The sequence below is a fragment of the Lynx rufus genome, unplaced genomic scaffold (assembly GCF_022079265.1).
Source record: "Lynx rufus isolate CCGP_SWC_20201006 ecotype Redwood Valley unplaced genomic scaffold, mLynRuf1.p SCAF_4, whole genome shotgun sequence".
Classification (NCBI taxonomy): Eukaryota; Metazoa; Chordata; class Mammalia; order Carnivora; family Felidae; genus Lynx; species Lynx rufus.
This window is the reverse complement of record NW_025814856.1, coordinates 12,965,953-12,986,849: the sequence shown is the minus strand read 5'-3', so window position 1 is coordinate 12,986,849 and position 20,897 is coordinate 12,965,953. Positions and strand designations below refer to the sequence as shown.

General features: G+C 57.6%; 1 protein-coding gene across 2 annotated transcripts; it reads left to right on the top strand.

Moving 5' to 3' along the window:
• Positions 1-5,081: 5,081 nt before the first annotated feature.
• On the top strand, positions 5,082-17,644 carry PDE4C (phosphodiesterase 4C). 2 transcript variants are annotated; one of them, XM_047096779.1, is made up of 15 exons: positions 5,082-5,242; positions 8,298-8,489; positions 9,382-9,418; positions 9,509-9,609; positions 9,871-9,923; positions 10,298-10,410; positions 10,491-10,584; positions 11,118-11,281; positions 11,481-11,579; positions 12,025-12,189; positions 12,276-12,375; positions 12,984-13,138; positions 14,638-14,760; positions 15,019-15,201; positions 15,765-17,644. In XM_047096779.1, the coding sequence occupies exons 1-15, from the start codon at positions 5,097-5,099 to the stop codon at positions 16,101-16,103; spliced, it is 2,064 nt and encodes a 687-aa protein (XP_046952735.1). In that variant the 5' UTR covers positions 5,082-5,096; the 3' UTR covers positions 16,104-17,644. The 2 variants fall into 2 exon arrangements, with proteins under 2 accessions (XP_046952735.1, XP_046952734.1); XM_047096778.1 differs by having other exon boundaries at positions 5,097-5,242; positions 9,509-9,582.
• The last annotated feature ends 3,253 nt before the right edge of the window (positions 17,645-20,897 follow it).

The following is a 20,897-nucleotide window of genomic DNA, read 5'->3' as shown; positions in this document are numbered from 1 at the left end:
TGCCGCCTTCTTCTGGCGCATGGAGACCCCAGGGGTCCAAGAAGGGGAGGAGGCATCCAGCGAGCTGAGTCGCGTTCGCAGCCGCCAAGGCATAGCCAGACCCCCGAAGCACTTGTGGCGTCAGCCCCGGCGCCCCATCCGCATCCAGCAGCGCTTCTACTCGGACCCGGACAAGTCCGCGGGCCGCAGTGAGCGGGACCGGAGCCCGCGGCCCGGGCTCGAGAAGTCGCTGCGCTCCTGGCCCACCTCCTTCTACAGGCGGTAGGTGGGCGGGGGCAGGGCACTCCCAAGGCGTGGGGGAGGGGCGCGCGGGGCCTGGCGGGAGTGGGGGAGGGTCCTCGCTTCTCCAGGGGCGGGGGTCTCTGCTGCTTGGCTTGAGGCCGGTTCTTCGGAGGAAAAAGCTGCTCTTTATGTGGGTTGGAGCTGGAGGGTTTGCTTATGGGTTTGTGACTGGTTGCGTTAAGGTGCAGTTGCATCTGAGTGTGTGTCTGAGTCTGAGCAGTTGCACCCGCGTGTACTCCGACCTGTTGTGCGTGTCCAGAGCCAGCTGTGTCTGTGGCTGACCGGATGCGTTTGGGTGTGCGTACATCGCTGCGTACGTGCCTATGTGTTTCCCCTTGTGGTGCCCATGGGTGTGTGACTGAGGGTGATCTCACTCCGACCCAGCTGGGTGTCCGAGGGTCCTCCAGATCTTGGAATGTCCTGGGACGTTTCTGGGGTTGGTGGTCACCGTGAGTATCTGAGGGCACCTTGGGGAGTGTGTATGAGAGGACCAGGGCAGGCTATCCACAGCGCTGGGGGAAGGAGCTTCTCTATGGTTTGTCTGGCCACCCCTCTCCACCCTGCCCCCTGTGACCTGGGGAGGAGAAGAGCCTCTTGGGGAGACTGAACACAGCATGCTTTTTCCACATCCAAAGGGATGGGGTGGAGATGGGGGGAGGGGTAAAGAGGGAGGGCTGCTGCTCCTTTTTCATATAAACCAAGGGGGGTGGCAGGCAGGGGAATAAGACAGACAGAAAACAAACAGAGAGGTAAAGCAGGGGCCTTAGAGGGACCAGAGATGGGAGTCTCAGGGCTAGAAGTCTGAGGAGGTGGAGGGTTGAGAAGCAGGATCTAGAAACCCCAGGCCTTCCTTGAATGGGAGGGGGAGCCACTTGACTCTAGGCCAGATCTAGAGTCCTGGGTTTGAGGCCAGGCAGGGTGACGTCAGATGAGTTGCTTTCCTCTCTGGATCTTGATTTTCATTTTTCCCACTTTGGCCCATGGACCTCCTGGGGCCACTAACTTCTTACTTGGCCGACAAGCCTGGACTAACACTCCCAGCCTGGTCCTCTAGCAGCCCTGGGAGACATCTGGGGCAGATGGGCCCCATGGCCCAGAGGATTTGGAGCTGTTCCCAGGTGACCCAGCAGGCCCCATGCCCCCACCAGCCCCCGCCCCCCCATCCCTCAGCTCCTCCTGTCCCCACTCCCAGTGACTCATGATTTTCCATCTTCAAGAAAGAACAAACAGACGGGTTTGGGCCCATCTAGGGGGAGACTCCAAGTGGCTCCGGAAGGCAGGGGACTGTGTTCCCGTGAGTGTGTGTGCATGTGCACGTGCATATATATGCCGGTGTGTGGGGGAGGGTCTCAGCCCTCGGGGAAGCTGGGTTCAAGGCTAACCTGCTCTGTGGTCCCGAAAAAGTGGCAGGGCTTCTTTGAACAACAGTGTTGACAGTGAGATGCAAACACGAATCTGTACTTTCTACATTTTGTCTTGAACTTTCTGTGTGGGAGCCTCGTCCCCAGCTCTGGCTGTCCTCCCCACTGCCCCAGGCAGATCATGTGGTCTGGGAGGATGCTAGCATCTGGTTCAGCAAGCGTTTATTAAGCACCTACTATGTGCCAGGCGCCAGTACTATGTACTGGAGACTCAGCCGTGGGTAAACAGGTGCTGACAGGCTGATGGTGGAGATACTCACACCAGGGGGAAATAGCACAGAGTGACCTGTGTTGCCATGGGGAGAGGTCAGGGTGCCAGGGGAGCTCAGAGGAGGCTTCTGATCCAGCACGGGGCAGGCAGGGGGTGAGAAAAGATGGTTTGGAACAGGTGGCATCTAAGCTTAAACTGAAGGATGAGGAGAATTTAGCCAGCGAGAATGAAGGGAAGGATATGCCAAGCAGAATGAATAGAATGTGCCAAGCCTCAGAGTCAAAGAGGACCAGAACAGCTCTGTGAAGAGCTGAACACAGATCACTGTGGCCGGAGGGTGGGAGGGGAGCCTCTCTTATTCATTTACCTACTGAGTGCCAGACACCGAGGGCACACTGTGAGCAAAGGCATGTCCTTCCTGCCTTTGAGGGTCTAGTGGGCGAGGCAGATCCAGATCAAATAATCATGGCAGGAAATGTGAAACTGTACCTATGAGAGAAGGACGCCCAGAGGATATTTGCCCATCTAGTTAGGGAGGGCTTCCTGGAGGGGGTCGTGCTCCAGTTATGACCTGAAACACGAACAGGCAGCCGGAGAAAAGCACTTGGGCACAGGCATGGGGTGGGAATGAACCTGGTTGGTTCAAGGAAAAGTAAGGAGGGGGGAAGAGGCTGGAGCAGAGGGAGCCAAGAGGAGGGAGGGGGGTGAGGGAGGCTCAGACCTCAAAAGGTTCAGACCATACAAGGCATTCAGAGGGGTGGGGGTTGAGACAGAAGGGCAACGGGGAGCCATGGAGAGGGTCTGGAGCAGAGGAGGGTGAGATCTGCCCCATGTGAGCATCTATAACTGGACTCAGCCCCCACCCTCCTCCCTTTGTCTAGACTCTCCGTGGGGACTTCGGCAAGTCATGGCTCCTCTCCAGACCTCAGTTTACTTGTCTGTAAAATGGGCACAACAGCACCCATCTCACTGGGGCCACCTGGTGGCAGAGGAAAAAAGTGTCTGCCCAGGGAAGGAATGCTCAAAGCGGCGGGGGGATTCCAGTGATATGTTAAGGGCACTAGAGTGCTGGGCACTTCCTCAGGTCATGCAGCACACAGGGACAAAGTCAAGGTGGGAGTCCTCACGTCCACCTCTCCTTCAGCCTCAGCTCTTTACCCGGCTGGGTTCGGGGCCTCCCGCAGTCAAGCCGGCCAGGCTTCAGTTTCTCCATCCAAAAAGCTATTAATAGAGCATTACTGTTAAAACTGTTAATAAAATATTTAAAGTTGAATCTATTAATGTTTCAAACCATTAAACTGTTAAATCTTTTGATCAAACATGAATGTCAGAGTAGCCTCTGGGACTCCAGAGGGGCTGGAGCCAGTTAAGCATTAGGTGGGAGAGGGCACAAGCTAGGGAGCCCTCCTGCCTCGGCTTGAATGACCCTGGCCCTACCACTCCCCCAGACAAGTGAACACCGCCTCTCTGTGCCTCAATTTCCCCATCGGCAAAATGAGCACGATAGTCCCCACTTTGTAGAGTTTGCTCTGAAAATCAAATGACTTTTACATGCACAGCCCTTGGCTCAGCTCCAGGCTAGTAGGAAGCAGTTTGTGTCGATGCATTTCGTCTTAGCTCTCCATTTCATGTCTGTGACTTCTGGGGAGGGACTGAGTCTCCCCGTGCCTCAGTTTCTCCTTGGGGACACCAGGCAATTCCAAGCCCCTCCCACGGGGCCGAGGTGATATCAAGGCTCCCCTGACCCTGTCCCCAGTGCCTCCACCAGGCTGATCCTGGCGGCCTCTATCCCCTGGGGACCGGCTATAATTAGGTCCAGCCACAGTAGCTACAGATGGTATTTTTGTCGTTGGGACAGCAAGTCTGGTTCCCACCAGGTGTCCGGTTGCAGGGCCATGGGAGCAGGAGGGGGTTCCCAGCCAGGTCCTTGAGACTCTCTGCACTCCTGAGCCCCAGCGGGACCCTACTTCTCTGAGCCTCCGTTTTCTCACCTGTACAATGGGGACAACACGATGGCTGGGAGTCAGGAGAGAGTCAGAGTTCTCCTGCCTGTAGCACCTCAGGTGTCCCTGCTGAAGCTCTAATCACCCCCATTGTATCTCACATTCCCCTAGGAGTGCCAGAAATGGGGGTGCCGTTTGTCTAAGGACCCCAAAACTCATGAAGTCCCCTGGGGCAAAGCCCAGGCGGGGGAGGGGGTGTCATCCCACAGCAGGGACACAGATGCCTTTAGAGCTGCCTCTGCCTAAAACATGGGCATTCGAGGTCCTGCCTCCGAGTGCGATACCCTGAGACTTGGTTTCCTTTCCTATGGAATGGGGCAGGGCCATCCCAATGCCAGCATTCAGAGGATAAAGCACCTGCTACAGACCCCTGGAAACCCCCAGACACACACCTCCCTTTCCAGGCCCCCTGGGGTCCCTCCTGGGGCAGAGGAAAGGCAGTTGATGCTTCACAGACGGAAGACCTGGCGAGAGTGGAGTGCGGATGTTTGTCTAGTAGGAACAGCAAAAGAGAGGAAAGGATCCAGAGACGGGGCCTGGGGAATGTCAGAGTGGGTGGGGGTCATGCGGGGCCTAGTGGAGGGGGACTCAGAGAGGGGAGGCTGGGTTTGAACCCCTCTGCCCTGCAGCAAAGCCTTGTGCCTGTTACTACCTCCCTCCAAGCCTCAGTTTCTCCACCTGGCAAAGGGTTAAGGGTCTGTAGTTTCTGGGCAGCGCCGAGTGGCTCCAGGCCTCATTGTCTCCATATGGGAAATGGGCAGAGGGGCACTGGAAGCCCTGTGTGAGACGCGGGCAGCCCCTCGGTAAACTCCGTGCCTCTGTGACCCTCTCACAAAGGGGGACGCTTCCCTTACTGACTTCCGCATTTCACTCTTCTCAGCCAAGTTATCAACCCCAGAAGCTGCTCTAATTAGGGACATTTAGGCAGAGAGAAGTGGCGTAAGATCCGGGTTCTGGGACCCACGGGGCCACCCCCAAAGGGAGGGAGCAGAGAGTCGCGTCCAGCTCAGTGCCTCAGTTTCCCCCATTGGTCCCGGTGGGGGCATCCAGGAGAGGTCCCGCGGCGAGGCGGGGCCAAGTGCGCCCTCTGCCCCCTCCCCGCCGGGCCCCGCCCCCGCGGCTGTCCAGAAAAGGTCCCGCGCAGCCCGCGCTGGGTGCAGCCTCCATGCGGTCTTGGCGATGCAGGGACCCCCCGCGCCCGCCCCGGCCCCCGGGCCCGGCTCTCCCCGGGGCTCCCCTCGCGGCTCCCCCGGGCTCTTCCGGAAGCTCCTGGTGAACCAGAGTATCCGCCTGCAGCGGCGCTTCACTGTGGCCCATCCGCTGTGGTGAGGCGAGAAGGAGGGCCTGGCGGGGGTCGCCAGAACCGCCAGGCTGGAGGTGGGAAGGGCAGAGTCAGGGACAGCTGGAGCCGGGTGGGGAATCCGGGTAGGGATGCTCTGCCCCTCCCTCTCTTTCTCGGGATCTCTCTCCCTCTGCCCGCTCTCGGTCTCTCGTACTTGGAGACTCTTTCTCCATTTCTGTCTCCCTCCACCCGCTGCCTGTCCACATGCCCTGGGGACCAGCGTCTGTCCCTTTCCAGATGTGCAGCCCCGAGCCGGACGGGCTGAGGCTCACGTCTCCTCCTGACCCTCGTCGGCCGGGGCAGGCGGGCTGAACGCCCTGGCGGTGAGGGGAGGAGGAAATGACTCCTCCCCTTGGTCTCGCTCCCCAGTCGGGTACCGGAGCCAGCGACTAGATGGCCCCCGGGGAGGGTGGGGGGGGTGCTCACACTAAGCCTTCGGTGTCTACAGATGAAGACCCGATTTGACGGGGCCTTCGAAACAGGGCGTTCGCAGCGTAAGCGGGCGAGTTGTGTGTCCCACGGTGAAAGCGGACCTGCCCTCGCTGAGCGCTGGCTCCGCGCAGCCCCACACGCGTCCTACAAAGACTCGACCCACTGTTCCGGGTTCGAACCCCGACCCCTTCAGGAAGCTGTGACCTCGTGGGGCTCGGGGGCGAGGCTGGGGCGGGAGGTGGGGCTTGTGGGCGCGGACCGCGTTTGGCGCCTTGCGCTGGATTCGTGCCGCGTTAGGACTCACTTGATAATTTGGCACCTGGCGGCTCAGGGACTGGAGGTCCCTTCACCAAGGTCACACGGCCAGCGACAGCTGGCAGGGTGGAGGGAGTCGTGACCGTGGTCCTTGATGGCTCCATTTCAGCCCCGGAGGGGTTGGAGGGGTGTCCCAGATCCCGGAGAGCGTCCCCAGGGCACCAGACGCCCGCGAAGAGGGGTCCCTGCGGAGGGAGAGAGGTCCTCCCCGGAGAGAGCTCAAAGGCGTTGAGGGAGAGCCACCAGTCCCAGAAGGTGAGACTAGCGGAGGGTGGGTTCCTCCGAGGCCCTCTTGCCTCAGTTTACCTAAGACGCGCGATTCTCATAGTCCAGGCGACCTCGCTCCGCGCCGCCCGCGTCATGGAATCACGGTGTGACCCCGCCGCTCCGGGCTAAGTTTAGAGCAGAAAGAAAAACAGCTTTTCTCGCGGCGCGAAAATCCCGGCCCAGCCCTTAACCCTCTGCACCTATTACTTGGATGCGAATCCAGCACCCTGTTGCCTCTCCTGGCCTCAGTTTCCCTCTTGATCCATAGATTTGCTCTTCCAGAACATTTGAGGAGAGGCAAGGAAGGGGTAGAGGTGCACCACCCCCAGGACTCCCCCCTCCGAGGGCAGGACTCCCCCCTCCGAGGGCCGCTAGCCCTCCAGAGTGTTTCGCTGCCCGCCGCCAAGCCCCGGCCTGGGCAGGGCAGGGTTAAGAAGCCCCGCCCCTAGGGGTGACGTCACGAAGCGGGAGCTCGGAGGTCCCAGCAGCCTGGGGATTCTCAGGGAGGCGGCGAACTCGAAAAGGCCGAGAGCTGCCGACATAGCCGAAAATGCCCGAACTCACCCGAGTGAGGCCGGACGAAGCCGAATACGCCCGACTCGGGTCGAGGGCCACCCGGACTTGCTCGGAAACCTGGCGCTGCCGGATTTAGGCGAGCATGACCGAATGTAGCCGAACCTTCCCGAGCGCGGTCGGACGTATCCGAATCTTACCGAATTCACCCGACCGAACCTATCTGGACCAGGCCCAAACCTGTGTGATCAGACCAAACTCAGGTCAAACCTGGCTGTATTTGACCGACCCAGACCGAATCCGGCCGAACTGGACAGAATCCTGTCGAATCCCCCACCCCCACCACGGTCTGAGCCGAATCCCCTGCTCAGAATCTTCAGGCTGGTGCTGATCCTGGCCGGTGGTCTGGGATGGGGTCCCTTCGCAGGGGACGAAGCGGACACCGGCCCTTAGCCAGGGGCCCCATGTTTGGGGCGGTCTCCGGTGTCTTCCTGTCTTCGCTTCTCCTGCCTATCCCCTTCTCAAAAGCCCATGACCCACACACAGATGGCCCCTCCTCTCCCTGGTTGCTAACTGCTCACTGTCCTAACTCCTCTCCCACACTTCTGTTTCCCCGGGCCCCTCCCACTTTTTCTCTGATCTCTAATCCCAAGGGGTAGGGGTGTAGATTCCCCTTACCCAGTCAGAGTGTGGCATGATGGAGACACAAGGGCTGACAGCTGGGAGGGGGTATTGGGGATTATCCGAAACAAGGGGCACCCGAGGGAGGGACGTTGGTGCTCCGGGCAGAGGGCACAGCCTGTGCAAAGGCCCGGAGGTGGAAAAGAACAGGCAGAGCGTTTGGACCTAAAACGAAGCAGGCGAGTGGGGAAACTGAGGACAAGGCCAAGTGAGCTGGGGGCGTGGTCGTGGAGATTGGGGCCGGGCCATAAGGAATGGGCTGGGGCCTGGGAGCTGGGGGTGGGGACAGGTGATGGGAGCATCTCCTAAGCTGGCTGGGGGAGCCTTGGAGCGTGTCAGATCTAGGCAGGACCCTGGTCTCCAGAAAGGAAAACCCAGGAAGTCATTTCCAGTCCCCGTGAACTTACCATGGGACCTCGACCTTAATTTACACAGTTGCCCCTCGTCAGGTCCTCTGTTGTAACTCCCTAAAAGCCTCCTCGGGGAAGGAGTATACCAAGCCCACGTTAGAGACCAAGTGGCTGATGTCCAGAGAAAGGCTGAAACCTACCCATGGTCACACAGTCACTTGGGGACAGATCCGAAACCCATGTCCCAGAGACCAGGTTGCTCCCAGTGGGAAAGGCTCCGGGGTACAGATGTGGAGGCAGAGGAATGAGAGGCACGCGGTCCCTGAGTAGGGGTGTGCCTGTGGGGAGGTAGACAAGCCGGAGGCTATTCTGCCCAACCCACCGAGGCCCCCCGGGGAGGATGTGACAGCGGGTGTGGGCCACAGCCAGGCCTCCACGTGCCAGGACCCTCGGCACTGACCATGCCTAATCTGCCTTCAGCTTTGATCTGGAAAATGGACTGTCATGCGGGAGAAGCACCCTGGACCCTCAGGCCGGGCCTGGCCTTGGCCGGGTCATCCAGGCGCCTGCTCAGCACGGCCAGAGGCGAGAGTCCTTCCTGTACCGCTCCGACAGCGACTACGACCTCTCACCCAAGGCCATGTCTCGGAACTCCTCTGTGGCTAGTGATCTGTGAGTCCAAGACTGATGGGATGACACCTCCTTGTTCGTCCCTCCTTCCTTAATGTCTCCATTCAGCAAACCTCCTTCAAGTGGTCACTTGAGCTGGGCTTTGACGTTTAAGCAGGTGTTTTCCAGACAGCTCCCTTATTCAGTCGAGCATGCTGAGAATGATACCCAGTAAGGCTCTGTGCTTGACTTTAGCCTGGAGTTCGGTGGCGATCCGGAGATGTTCAATGACAGCAACCGAACAAACACCTTGATTTGAGCTTCGTGGTAGCCACAATGAAAAGAAAAACACGGTGTATGGAAACCAATTTGACAATAAATTTCATATATTGAAAAAAATTTTTAAAAATAAAATTCAAAAAAAAAAAAAAAGAAAAAAGAAAAACACGGTAATTTCCGCCTTGCCTGTCTTAAGACCTCTGCTGCCCATGGTTCACTAGTTGTGAGATGGGGCTTGGTCAGAGGAACTCTGGTGGCTTTCAGACTAGTCAGGTGAGGGGAGCATAGGGACCAAAGGTGGAGTCATGTGGGGAGGTCACACTCAGTAGAGGGCATAGTCTGGGTAAAAGCTGGAAGAAGGCGGTGGGTGTGGGGGGCCCGGGTGGCTCAGTCGGTTAAGCATCGGGACTTCAGCACAGGTCATGATTTCCCAGCGGTGAGTTCAGACCCCACATCAGGCTCGCTGTCAGCGCAGAGCCTGCTTTGGATCCTCTGTCTCCTTCTCTCTCTCTCTACCCCTCCAATGTTCGCTCTCTCTCTCTCTCTCTCCAAAATAAATAAACATTAAAAAAATATATATATATATACATATATATGTATAAAAAGCTGGAAGATGGGAACCAGCGTGAGGGCTTCTCTTGGCCGCCCTTCCTGATGTCCCGTCTCCCCCCCGCAGACACGGAGAAGACATGATCGTGACGCCTTTTGCCCAGGTGGGTGCCCACCATTTGCCCCTCCTCCCCTGGGCCAAGCGGGGAGAACCGACCCCCGCTTTCCAGCGCTGATCGCGCCCCTTCCGACAGGTCCTAGCAAGTCTGAGAACGGTTCGGAGCAACGTCGCAGCCCTAGCCCACCTGCAAGGACGCGGGGCAGCCACGTACGCAGAGGGCGGGGAGGAGGCGAGGTCAGGCCGAGAAAGAGACCGGGACGACTCGGGCAGGCATCGGGGCGGGGCCTGCGGGAGGGAAGGGCAGGAGGGGGCGGGACGAGGCCTAGAGGGGCGGGGCCTGAAGACAGGTGGGCAAAGCTGCGGTGGGGCCTGACCCGAAATAAGGTGGCCAGCGACCTGAGGGACGGGGCGAGGCGGGGCAAGGGGTGGGTGGGGGCGGGGCCTGGAGGACTTGGGGGCGGGGCCCATGAGTGAGGGAGGCCATCCGTAACGCAGGCAGGCATCGGTCGAAAACCCCCTATTTGGCAGTCAGCCCCCTCCACTTACAGGTAATGTGCCTGCCCCTTCCCCTTCCTCCCACAGCTGGACGGCTGTGAACTTCCTCTCCATGGCGACCTACTCAGCCCATGAGTCCTTAGGGACTTGCTAATTGTAATCTCCAGAACACCTTTGGGGGTGGGGTCTGCCATACCCATATTACAGATGGGGAGGCTGAGGCCCAGGGAGGGGCAGAGACCTGCCCATCCGTGGTCACACAGCTACTTGGGGACATGTCTACCACTCAGATCCTGAGGTCCTGAGTGGCCTTATTGGGAAGGGCTCTGGGGCCCAGATGCAACAGAAGGTGGCATGAGGGATGCGGGGTCCCCAAGGCCGGGAGGGGGGAGGGTGAGGCAGGCCTCCTGACCAGCTTGGCCCCCAGAGGACACTGGGCAGAAGCTGGCTCTGGAGACACTGGACGAGCTGGACTGGTGTCTGGATCAGCTGGAGACACTGCAGACGCGGCACTCAGTGGGGGAGATGGCCTCCAACAAGGTGAGGAGGGCCAGATAGCCCAGATCGTTTGCCTCTGGCCACGGTGCCCCCATCATCACTGTCCTCACCTTCCCCTGCAGTTCAAGCGGATGCTGAACCGGGAATTAACTCACCTGTCTGAAACCAGCCGCTCTGGGAACCAGGTGTCCGAGTACATCTCCCGAACCTTCCTGGGTGAGCTGTGGTGGGTCACTGCTTGAGCAACACAATAGAGGTAGGAAGAACCAAGAAAAAGAAAAGACTTCTCTTACAGGCCTCCTGGGGAGACAGAGCTGGACATGGGCACTTCCAACCCCATGGGTCAGAGCTGTTCCAGAGAGAGGAACAGAAGGAACTGTTAGGTGGAGGGGCATATTAAAGCTAGGGTTTTGAAGCACGAGTAGAAGTTTTCCAAGGGAGACAGGGAGTGAACGAGACAGCTGGGTCTCCACCTTGGGAGATGGAAAGCACATTTGGCTTTTTGGGGGAAAATGCTGAGCCCTGGTTGCCGACGGGCAATATCAAACAGAAGAGGTCACTGAGATCAGCCATGAACGGAGAAGGGTAGCTACGGGCCCGATAGGGACTTTACTCCAAGCTCACTTTGATCCAGATGAAAAAGAAATAGGTTGATCCTGAGGTTTGGCAAGGTCCGTGACCTGAGGCGAGGCAGGATGACCCCAGCAGGTGAATCAGTTTCCCTGAGCCCCGCCCTGCTCCATCTACAGACCAGCAGACTGAGATGGAGTTGCCCAGGGTGACCCCCACGGAGACCCCAAGGCCCATGTCTCAGATCAGCGGGCTGCGTGGGCTCCCCCACAGTGCCGGCCTCTCTGCAGCCACCGTCCCACGCTTTGGGGTCCAGACTGACCAGGAGGGGCAGCTGGCCAAGGTGGGTCCCCAACTGGAATACCGAGACTTGCCGTTGAGTCCTGGCTCTGTGTGGATGCCCTACCTTGGGCCTCAGTTTGCCCACCTGTAGATTGGGCAGGTGGGGCTCAGCATAGGACCTGAGGCCCGGTGGGGGATGTCAAGGGTCCAGAGTCGGAGCAAGCTGGGCTGGAGTTAAGCTTCAGTTCTTCGCATTTTAGGAACTGGAAGATACCAACAAATGGGGGCTCGACGTGTTCAAGGTGGCAGAGCTAAGTGGGAACCGGCCCCTTACAACCATCATGTTCAACATCTTTCAGGTACCTCCCCGCCCTTGGCTTCCAACGCTACTGGGGCTTCTTTCCTTCACATCTTCCTACCCCAAGGCCTCGGGGGACACTCATTCTTCAAGTCCTCCCTGATCCCCCCGAATGGCATAATGCGAGCTGCGTATTGAAGGACGAATAGGAGTTCACTAGGTGGAAACATGCATTGGCAACAAGCCTCAGCCCGGAGCCTGGCCCTGAAGAGACTCAGGGTTGGAGGGAAGGACTGGACGAAGAGAGCCCCAGGCCTGTGAGGTCAGGGATAGACCAGAGGGGCAGGACAGAGACCAAGGGAGTTCGGAGGGAGAGCAGGGAGGGCGTCCTGGAAGAGGGGGCATTTGAGGGACGGATAGGAGCTCAGAAGGAGAGAAGGCATAGGAACGGTGTATGCTGCTGCCCCAGAGGCCAAGGCCTTGACTGGAGGCCTGTGATGGACCAGGAACGAGACCTGCTCAAGACATTTCAGATCCCAGCAGACACACTCGTCACCTACCTTCTGACGTTGGAAAGTCACTACCATGCCGATGTGGCCTACCACAACAGCCTACACGCCGCCGACGTGGCTCAGTCCACGCACGTGCTGCTGGCCACACCTGCCCTTGAGGTACTACCCTAAGTCTAGAGGCAGCCAGGGTGGGTGCAGGGTGCAGGGAGCCCACCCCCTACTTCTCACGCCTCCTGCCTGCCCAGGCCGTTTTCACAGACCTGGAAGTCCTGGCTGCTATCTTCGCAAGCGCCATCCACGACGTGGACCACCCTGGGGTCTCCAACCAGTTTCTCGTTAACACCAGTGAGTCGGGGGTGGGGCCCCACCTGTCAATCACCTGACCCCAGACCCACCCATTCCTGCTCTGAGCCTAGTTTCCCCGTTTGTGAAATGGCTGGGACAGTCCTTCCCTTTGGTGCTCAGAGCAGTTCCAGGTACACAGTAGGTGCTCAATACGTGAGACAATAACAAACGTGGCAGAGCTGATCCGGGGCCACAAAGGTTTGAAAGTTCGGGGTCCTTTGAGACGTCGGAAAAACTCAGATAATTACTGGGTGCCTCTTGTATACATCCTTGGAGAGCCTGGGATGAGAGTGGAGCCTTCTTAACCACCCCAGAATCCAGTAAGACGGTGACTCAGTTGTTCATTCAACAGGCACTCAGTGCGCACTGCCTCCTGCCACGCCGACGCCTCAAGGGGTCCCCGGTCTCGAGGAGGGAGATCTGAACGCCGATGCCCCCGGACCTGCAGTCAGGGCAGGGCTAGGGGGAAAGACAGAATTCTAGAAGGCTTCGCGGAATGGAGGGCATCAGAGTTGGGGCCTTCGTGCGCGAGTAGGAGTTTGCCTACCAACTCCTTTGGGTGGAGGTGGTGGGCGGACAGGTCTTGAGGCTCTCTGCCTCCCCCACAGACTCAGAGCTTGCGCTCATGTACAACGATGCCTCCGTGCTGGAGAACCACCACCTGGCCGTGGGCTTCAAGCTGCTGCAGGCAGAGAACTGTGACATCTTCCAGAACCTCAGTGCCAAGCAGCGGCTGAGTCTGCGCAGGATGGTCATCGACATGGTGAGGACACGGCTATGAACGGGATGGGGGTGATCTTGGCCTGGCTGGGGGTTCGGTTGGACCTGGACATGTCTCCGCTCTGAACCTGAGCTTCCTCCTCTGTAAAATGGGGCAGCGACCATCCAAGCCCTGGGTGAGGGTCACCAGACCCTTGGTTGGGGGAATGAAATCCTGGCAGAGTTTCATAAACTGAGTTTCTGGGGTTCCAGGTGCAACTTTGTTCTGAGCCATAAGTCTGTCCATTTGGTATTTTTCAGATCAAAAGACAACAGTAGGCTTTGGGGTCTTGGTGTCTCATTCGTTAATTATTTTACTTATTATTATTATTATTATTTTAATTAAGTAGCCTCCACGCCCAACGTGGGGTTTGAACTCACGTTCCTGAGATCAAGAGTCGCATGCTCTGCAGACTGAACCAGCCAAGCGCCCCTCTTTCATTAATTTAACAAGCGTTTATTGGACACCTCTTGTGTGCTTGCCCTGTGCCAATGACCAGTAGGAGACTCAGTGGCCTGTGGAGGAGACTTTAGGAGACTCAATGGCCTGTGAGGGAGAGGGACCCACAGGCAGAGCCACGATGAGAGAACCCAGAGATAGACCCGTGATGGGGGGAGGCAGGGGAGTACTCAAGGTTGGGGAGGGCTTCCCCGGGAGGGAACACTGAAATTGGCAGGACTCGCAGGGTGTGGCGGCCATGGGGTAGGGAGGAGTGTTTCTAGCAGAGGGAACAGCTCAGAGGAAACCAAGAATGAAAAGTTTGGTGAGGTGGTCTTGACTTGGGGCCTTGGGCAATAGGTACCCCCGGTAGGAACATCATTTCGGGCAGGTGGGAGGTTTGGGGAGAACTTTTGAGATTTTTCTTTGATTCTCAGAGGAGCCCACGCACTGCGTGTGGATCACTCCTGGGCTGGCTGTGCTCGGGTCCAGTGAAACTGATTATTATTATTTTTTTCAGTTAAGTTGAAACTCTGAGCTGAACTTCCCTCCAAATGTCTGAAAACAGCCCTTCTGGCCGCACGGTGGCCACAGGGGGGTTGGGGAGCACCAAAGGCAGGTCCTTGCTGGTTTCAGATCCACCTGTGGCTCCCGTGGCCCTCTGAATAAATCCCCCACTCCTCCCTGAGACTCATTGCTCCCCTCAGCTGCCATCGCAACTGCCTCCTCTGTGTTCCTCAGCTCACCCAGCACCAGGGCCTTTGCACAGGCTATGCCCTCTGCTGGGCTTCACCACTGCCCTCGGGCACGCCAGCCCCCGGTTTAATTTCTCTCCCTGTGCCCTGTCCCATGGGTGGGATGTACCCTCACGAACCCAGCAACCTTGGAGAAGGGACCGTTGACTCAGCTCCTCGGGTGAACTGGGTTTGCAGTGAATCTTGTGACATCCCCCCATTTCACAGATGAGGGTCCTGAGGCTCAGAGGGCTAAGGAACGGAGTGGGCGTGGGGTCTGGAAGGTGGGGCGGGCGCAGTCCTCATCCTCGTCATCTTGTCTGCTCCCAGGTGCTGGCCACGGACATGTCCAAACACATGAACCTCCTGGCCGACCTCAAGACCATGGTGGAGACCAAGAAGGTGACAAGCCTTGGAGTCCTGCTGTTGGACAACTATTCTGACCGCATCCAGGTGTGTGTCCAGATGGGCCCTGGAGCCTCGGTCTCCACGGCTCTCACCTAGCTTTGCTTACGAAGCACCAGCTGTGCAGCCAGCTTGAAGAAACGGAGGCACCCAGAGCCACACGCCGATGCCTTGGCCCTTCTTTCCCACCCGGGCCTCAGTTTCCCCACCCGTAAGATGGGGGTGTTCGTGGCGCCAGCCTCTTGCGGAGGCTACCAGGCCTGAGAGTGGCCCGGCCCGAGCCCTCCCGAGCCTTGGTCTCCCCAGGTCTTGCAGAACCTGGTACACTGTGCTGACCTCAGCAACCCCACCAAGCCGCTGGAGCTGTACCGCCGGTGGACCGACCGCATCATGGCCGAGTTCTTCCAGCAGGGCGACCGGGAGCGTGAATCAGGCCTGGATATCAGCCCCATGTGTGACAAGCACACCGCCTCGGTGGAGAAGTCCCAGGTGTGAGGGCCCCTGGGCTGAGCCACCAGCAGGCACCGGGGACAGGGGAGGGAAACGCTGGGTGAGCCGACCCCGGGAGTCCTGGCTTGACCACAGCTGGCCAGGGAGGGGAAGTGGCCTAAGGGTGAGGTCTGCCCTGGGCTCTGTGGAGTCAGTCCCGGGAGGCATTCCCTCTGGACTGCGGGGAGAGGGATCCGTTGCAGGGGGGGAGGGATCCGTACGGGAGGAGTTTGGAAATACCTGTTTGGGTGCCGTGGAGGCGGGGGGAACCTGGAGGGGCTCCCAGTCTGGGGGCCACATACATCCGGCCCTGAGGGGAGGTGACAGGGATGAGGTAGGGAGAAAGACTTAGGGGTTGAGGGAGACCAGAAGGGGCAGGAGCGGTTTCCCAGAGGAGGGGCTGTTTGAAGAGGGTTTTGAAGGATGAGTAGGAGTTGGGAGCTGGCATTCCAGACAGAGGGAACAAGCAGGGCAGAGGCCTGGAGGCCGGACCAGGTCTAGGTTCCACGGTGACTCACGCCACAGCTACCTTCCCCACCTCCCTGCCCTGTATCAACCCACAGGTGGGTTTCATTGATTACATTGCACACCCACTGTGGGAGACGTGGGCTGATCTCGTGCACCCAGACGCACAGGACCTGTTGGATACACTGGAGGACAACCGCGAGTGGTACCAGAGCAAGATCCCCCGCAGTCCTGTGGGTCTCACCCGCCCCGAGCAGGGTGGCCCCGACAGGTTCCAGTTTGAGCTGACTCTGGAGGAGGCAGAAGAGGAGGAGGAGGAGGAGGAGGGACCAACATTGGACACGGAGGTGTCGGAGTCACCTGACACTGAGCTGCTGGTCCCTGAGGCCGGCCCAGACCCTGGGGCCCTACCCCTGGACAACCGGAGGCCAGTGTGATGGCGGAGCCCTTCGGGACCTAATGGCTCCTGATTGGGTGGGTGGGCCTCCCAGGAAGAGGTCCGAGGTGGCCCCTGCCTTGCCTCTGTCCCCCGTCCCCACCACCCCTACCACTGAGGGAGAAGACCAAGCTTTTAGTTCTAGGCAGGCCTCACGGTCAAAGCGAAGGCAGCTGGCTGGGGGCCAGTCTGAACCTGGATTTGCTGAGAGAGCTCTCCAAGGGGCTGGGCTGGAGGCAGCCTCTCCCAGCACCCTTGGGATCTCTCCCTCCTGGGCTTCCACCCCCCGGTGTGGAAAGAGGGTGTCTTGCCAGGCCCCTCCCTTGTCCACCTTCTCCAGCGGCCACTCTTGAGGGACATCCATCACTTGGTTCGTTCACCCTTTATCACATGTTTATTGGGCACCTGCTGTGTGCCGGGCCCGGGCCCGCTGCGTGCTTCTAGGGTAGCCCTGCACGAGGGGGTGGGGAGGCAGCCCCCAGGCGATGCACCCCCACCTCAGGCGCCTCGCCTTCATCTGCCAGGCGGCTCCACGCAAGAGACTGGAAACTCGAACGGGAGAATTTTCAGCACCAAAGCTTTGTCCCAGACCCGATTCTGGCTCAGGAGCTCCGGTCGGGACCAACACGGAGCAGGAAAGAGGGCTCTGTGCCGGGAACTCTGAAGACTGACTTAGCTTATGACCGCCTGTGCACTCGCTGGTTGTTGCTTTAAGTGGCTGTAGTTTCTGTCCTCGGGTCTGTGGGTTCTGTTCTCCCTAGCCCCAGGACCCCTGCCACCCGCCTTTTCTCCCTCTTACAGAACAGCAACAAAGCACAGAATCCGCCCCCTCCCCCAACGGCAAATCTCTACACCTCCTGTTTCTGAGGATCCCCCAGACTCCCTGTAGGGGGAAGGGGGCCTCTGACCCTTGCTTTCCAGGCACAGCCCCTTCTGGGCCTCAGTTTCCCCTCCATGGCCTGATCCTAGTACTTGGGTAAACTTTGGTTGGAGGGTGGTGTCCGTGACCTCTCCGAAATATCTTAGAAACGTGGGGCACTGAACGTGTCTCCGGGGTTAAATAAACCTATCACCCAAAATTAATGCCGCGCCCATCTCAGGGATGGGGAAACGGGGTTGCAAAGAGGGCCGTTTGGCCTGCTGGGCCGCGCAGTTGGGAGCTGGACAGTAGCCAGCGGCGCCCCCTGGCGGACGGAGGCACGGAAGGGAGGCGGGGCGAAATCGGGCATTCTCCTCGCCTTACCCGCCGTTTCTCGGCTCCCCGCGACGTCGAGCTCATGCTGAAGGGGCCTGCTCTGTGCTCCAGGATCAGGTTCGATTCCCGCCTCCAGAAGCCTCAGTATCTCCCCGCCCCGCCCCTCGTCGCCTGCCTGAAGAATCATACATGACACAAGTCATCAAGCAGCCCCTGGCTTCAAGGACAGCTGGCTTCATTCCTAAATAATTCCCTTGATGATTCCATCCCACTGACATGATTCATCCTCATCACAAGTAATGATCAAATTCCACAGAGGGAGAATTAAAATTCATCTGGGTCACGAACTTGGTGCGTTTCCTTCCAGACTTTTGAAAGGCAGAGATTTAGGGGCGCCTGGGTGGCTCAGTGGGTTAAGTGTCCAACTTCGGCTCAGGTCATGATCTCACGGTTGGTGAGTTCGAGCCCCGCATCGGGCTCTGTGCTGACAGCTCGCAGCCTGGAGCCTGCTTCGGATTCTGTGTCTCCCTCTCTCTCTCTCTCTCTCTCTGCCCCTCTCCTGCTCGTTCTCTGTCTTTCAAAAATGAATACACATTAGAAAAAATTAAAAAAATAAATAAAAGGCAGAGATTTAGGGGATTTGTATTTATAATTATTTCTCCCTCCTCCCCTTTACTTACAAGTAATATGTGTTTACTGTAGAGAATTTGGAAATAATGGAAACATAAAAAAAAGAGAATAAAATTCTGCTATAACCTTCCTGTAGATCATCTGCCTTCAGCCTCTCACCTTATTTCCCCATTTTTATTTTGTTTTTGTTTTTTTTTCTCTTCTCTCCACCTATTCATAAGAACATATGTTCCCCTTCAATTTGGGTCACAGGCATCTCTCTCCCTCCTACTGACCGCACTCCACCCATGCTGGCTTTCCATACCCCAAGTTATGGCCCCACCTCAGGGCCTTTGCACATACCGTGCCAAACCACCTGGATTGCTTCACCCCCACCCTCATTCTCACTGGTTGGGTCTCAGCTCAGCGTCTCCTCCCCTGCACGGTCCTTCCTGGCCCTCCATCCCAGGCTGGCACTCGTGGAAGTTCTCGAGGATTCTTGGATTCATGTCCACCATCGTCTCCACACCCTGATCCCCCTAGGCCTGGGCCAGGCCCACCACACCATCCTCAGTATCCCCTAGAGATGAATATTGACAACTTCGAGTCTCTTAACCTCTCTGAGCTTGAGAAGAGTGTGTCCTGAGCCACGCACCGAGCTACCTGCTTGAGGTGCACATTAACTCTGTCTCTTCCTTCTCCCATTTCTCAGATGTAGAAACTGAGGCCTGCAGAGGGGGTGAGCGAAGTTGCTCACATGTTCAAGGTCCCCCACTTTCTCCCGCTTAGGGTCCTTACCAAGGGACACAGTTTTCGCCTCTGTGGCCTACTCTGTACCTGAAGAGGAAGGTTGGAGAAGGGCTTCAGGGCTCCTTGGAACTTTTGGCCCTTGTGACCTCCTAGGGTGACTCTCAGGGCCTCAGTTTGCCCTTTCTCTTAAGGAGACGTTGCCTGGGCCTCTCCTTGGAAAGGAGAGCTGGAAAGAGGCTGTCCCTTGAGCTTGTTTAGTGAACATTTGCTGTTCCCTCTTTCTGGAGGGAACAGCTCGTTCTTCACGTTCCTGCTCAAATGGCACTTCTTCAGAGAGGTTCCCTCGCCTCCGTGGCCAAAGTCAGCCTCTCTCCAATCATTCATTCATACATGTCCTACCATCACAGGGCACTTACTGTGTCCACAGGTCTAGGTGCCGGGGACACCAATCCCTGTCTCTCAGAACTCTCAGATGGCTGATGGATAGACAAGTCAAATAATTATTTCTGATGGGGATGTGTCAGGAGAAGGAGAAATATGGCAACGTGATAGGAAGGTGACCCGAAATGGGAGGTGGGTGTCCATCCGAGATCTGAAGGGGGTGAGAGAGCCAGGCTTGGAAGGAGGTGGGGGAACTGTGCTCCAGGCAGCGGGAACAGCGGATGCAAAGGCCCTGAGGTAGGATTGCACCTGGAACGAGAGGGAGTATCTGACTGGAGGAGAAAGATGAGATGGGAAGGTAGCTGGCGAGAGGCAGCTGGCTGGAGGGCCTGGGCTGTCGGGTGGAGTCTAGACTTTACTCGGAGTAGGGTGGGACTTGGGAGGATTTAAGGCCTCTGTGTCACCAGCTCTGGTCTCCCCTGCTGTCCAGCATTTCCCCCATTCAACCATCCCTAATTCTGGAGTGGAATGCTCTTCCTCAACAATAAATGCCTTGCATTATTTTTACTTTAAAATACAAATTCCCAGGGCGCCTGGGTGGCTCAGTCGGTTAAGCGGCCGACTTCGGCTCAGGTCATGATCTCACGGTCCGTGAGTTCGAGCCCCGCGCCGTTCTCTGTGCTGACAGCTCAGAGCCTGGAGCCTGTTTCGGATTCTGTGTCTCCCTCTCTCTGTCCCTCCCCTGCTCACGCTCTGTCCCTCCCTCTCTCAAAAAGAAATAAACATGAAAAAATAAAAATAAATACAAATAAAATAAAATAAAATAAAACACAAATTCCTCTGTGCAGACGCTGGTACACAGTGTTGTGGGCTATTTCTGAGCGCCACCCACGTACAAAGCCCAGAGCAAGCGTTTGGGAGGTCAGGGAGCCAAGAAGCCTCACGCGTCCTTACCTCCGCCGGGGGTGTGGGCCGGTTCCTGTCCCAGCGCGCTTGGGGCCCCACTGACTGCCGGTCTGGGGGTGGGGGAGATTGGGGGTAAATTTATTTTTGTTTATTTTTTTATGCTTTTCTGAATTTCCCAACTCTCCGCAGTAGGTTCGTAATACTTTTATAGTGCGATTGGAGGAGAGGGACAAAAATGTTACCCTTAATAAAAATAAATGCCAGCGGAACGCGAGGGACGCCCCGAACTTCCAGGGGACGGGGGAGGGGGGGGGCGGCTCCAGGCGCTAAGTTATTCTGGTCTTTAGGCGCCTCCGCAGCTGGCAAGCTTTTTATAAACAGGACGAAACCCACCCCCTGCCATCCCCTCCATCAGCGCCCGGGGAGGAATCAAAGAATCAGGATTCTCTTGGGGCCACGCTCCTCCTGCCGGGTCTGGGGACCGGAGTTGAGGGGCAGGGATCCAAAACGGGGGAAAGGGTCTTGTTCTCCTGTCCCCCCTCCAATTCTGACATTTCCCCCTCAAGATTTGGGAGGATAAATGAGCAGCTCAGCCCCCAAAGTCTCCAATCTCTTGAGTCTTCTTTCCCCAGATGGAGGGAGTGGGTCCCCTAAGTCAGTGACCAGGCACGGGTAAAGCATCTTCCAGCCCCATCTTTATGGCTGGGTCTTTGAACCTCGCTCAGACCCTCCCTGTTTCCTGGTTTCTTGTTTTTTTTGTTTGTTTGTTTTTTTGTTTTTTAATGCAGGCTTTGGGCATTTAGGAGGTAGGCCCTTTCTCTGCCCCACTTCAGCACGGTCTTCGAATTTTTCTCCGGAAAGTGGGGCGCAGGGAGAGGAGGGGTTCCTGTAGCGTCAGCCCCTTCCTTCTTTTCTAGGAAGTGGTTCTCTTGATCCCTATTTCTTCTTTCTTCT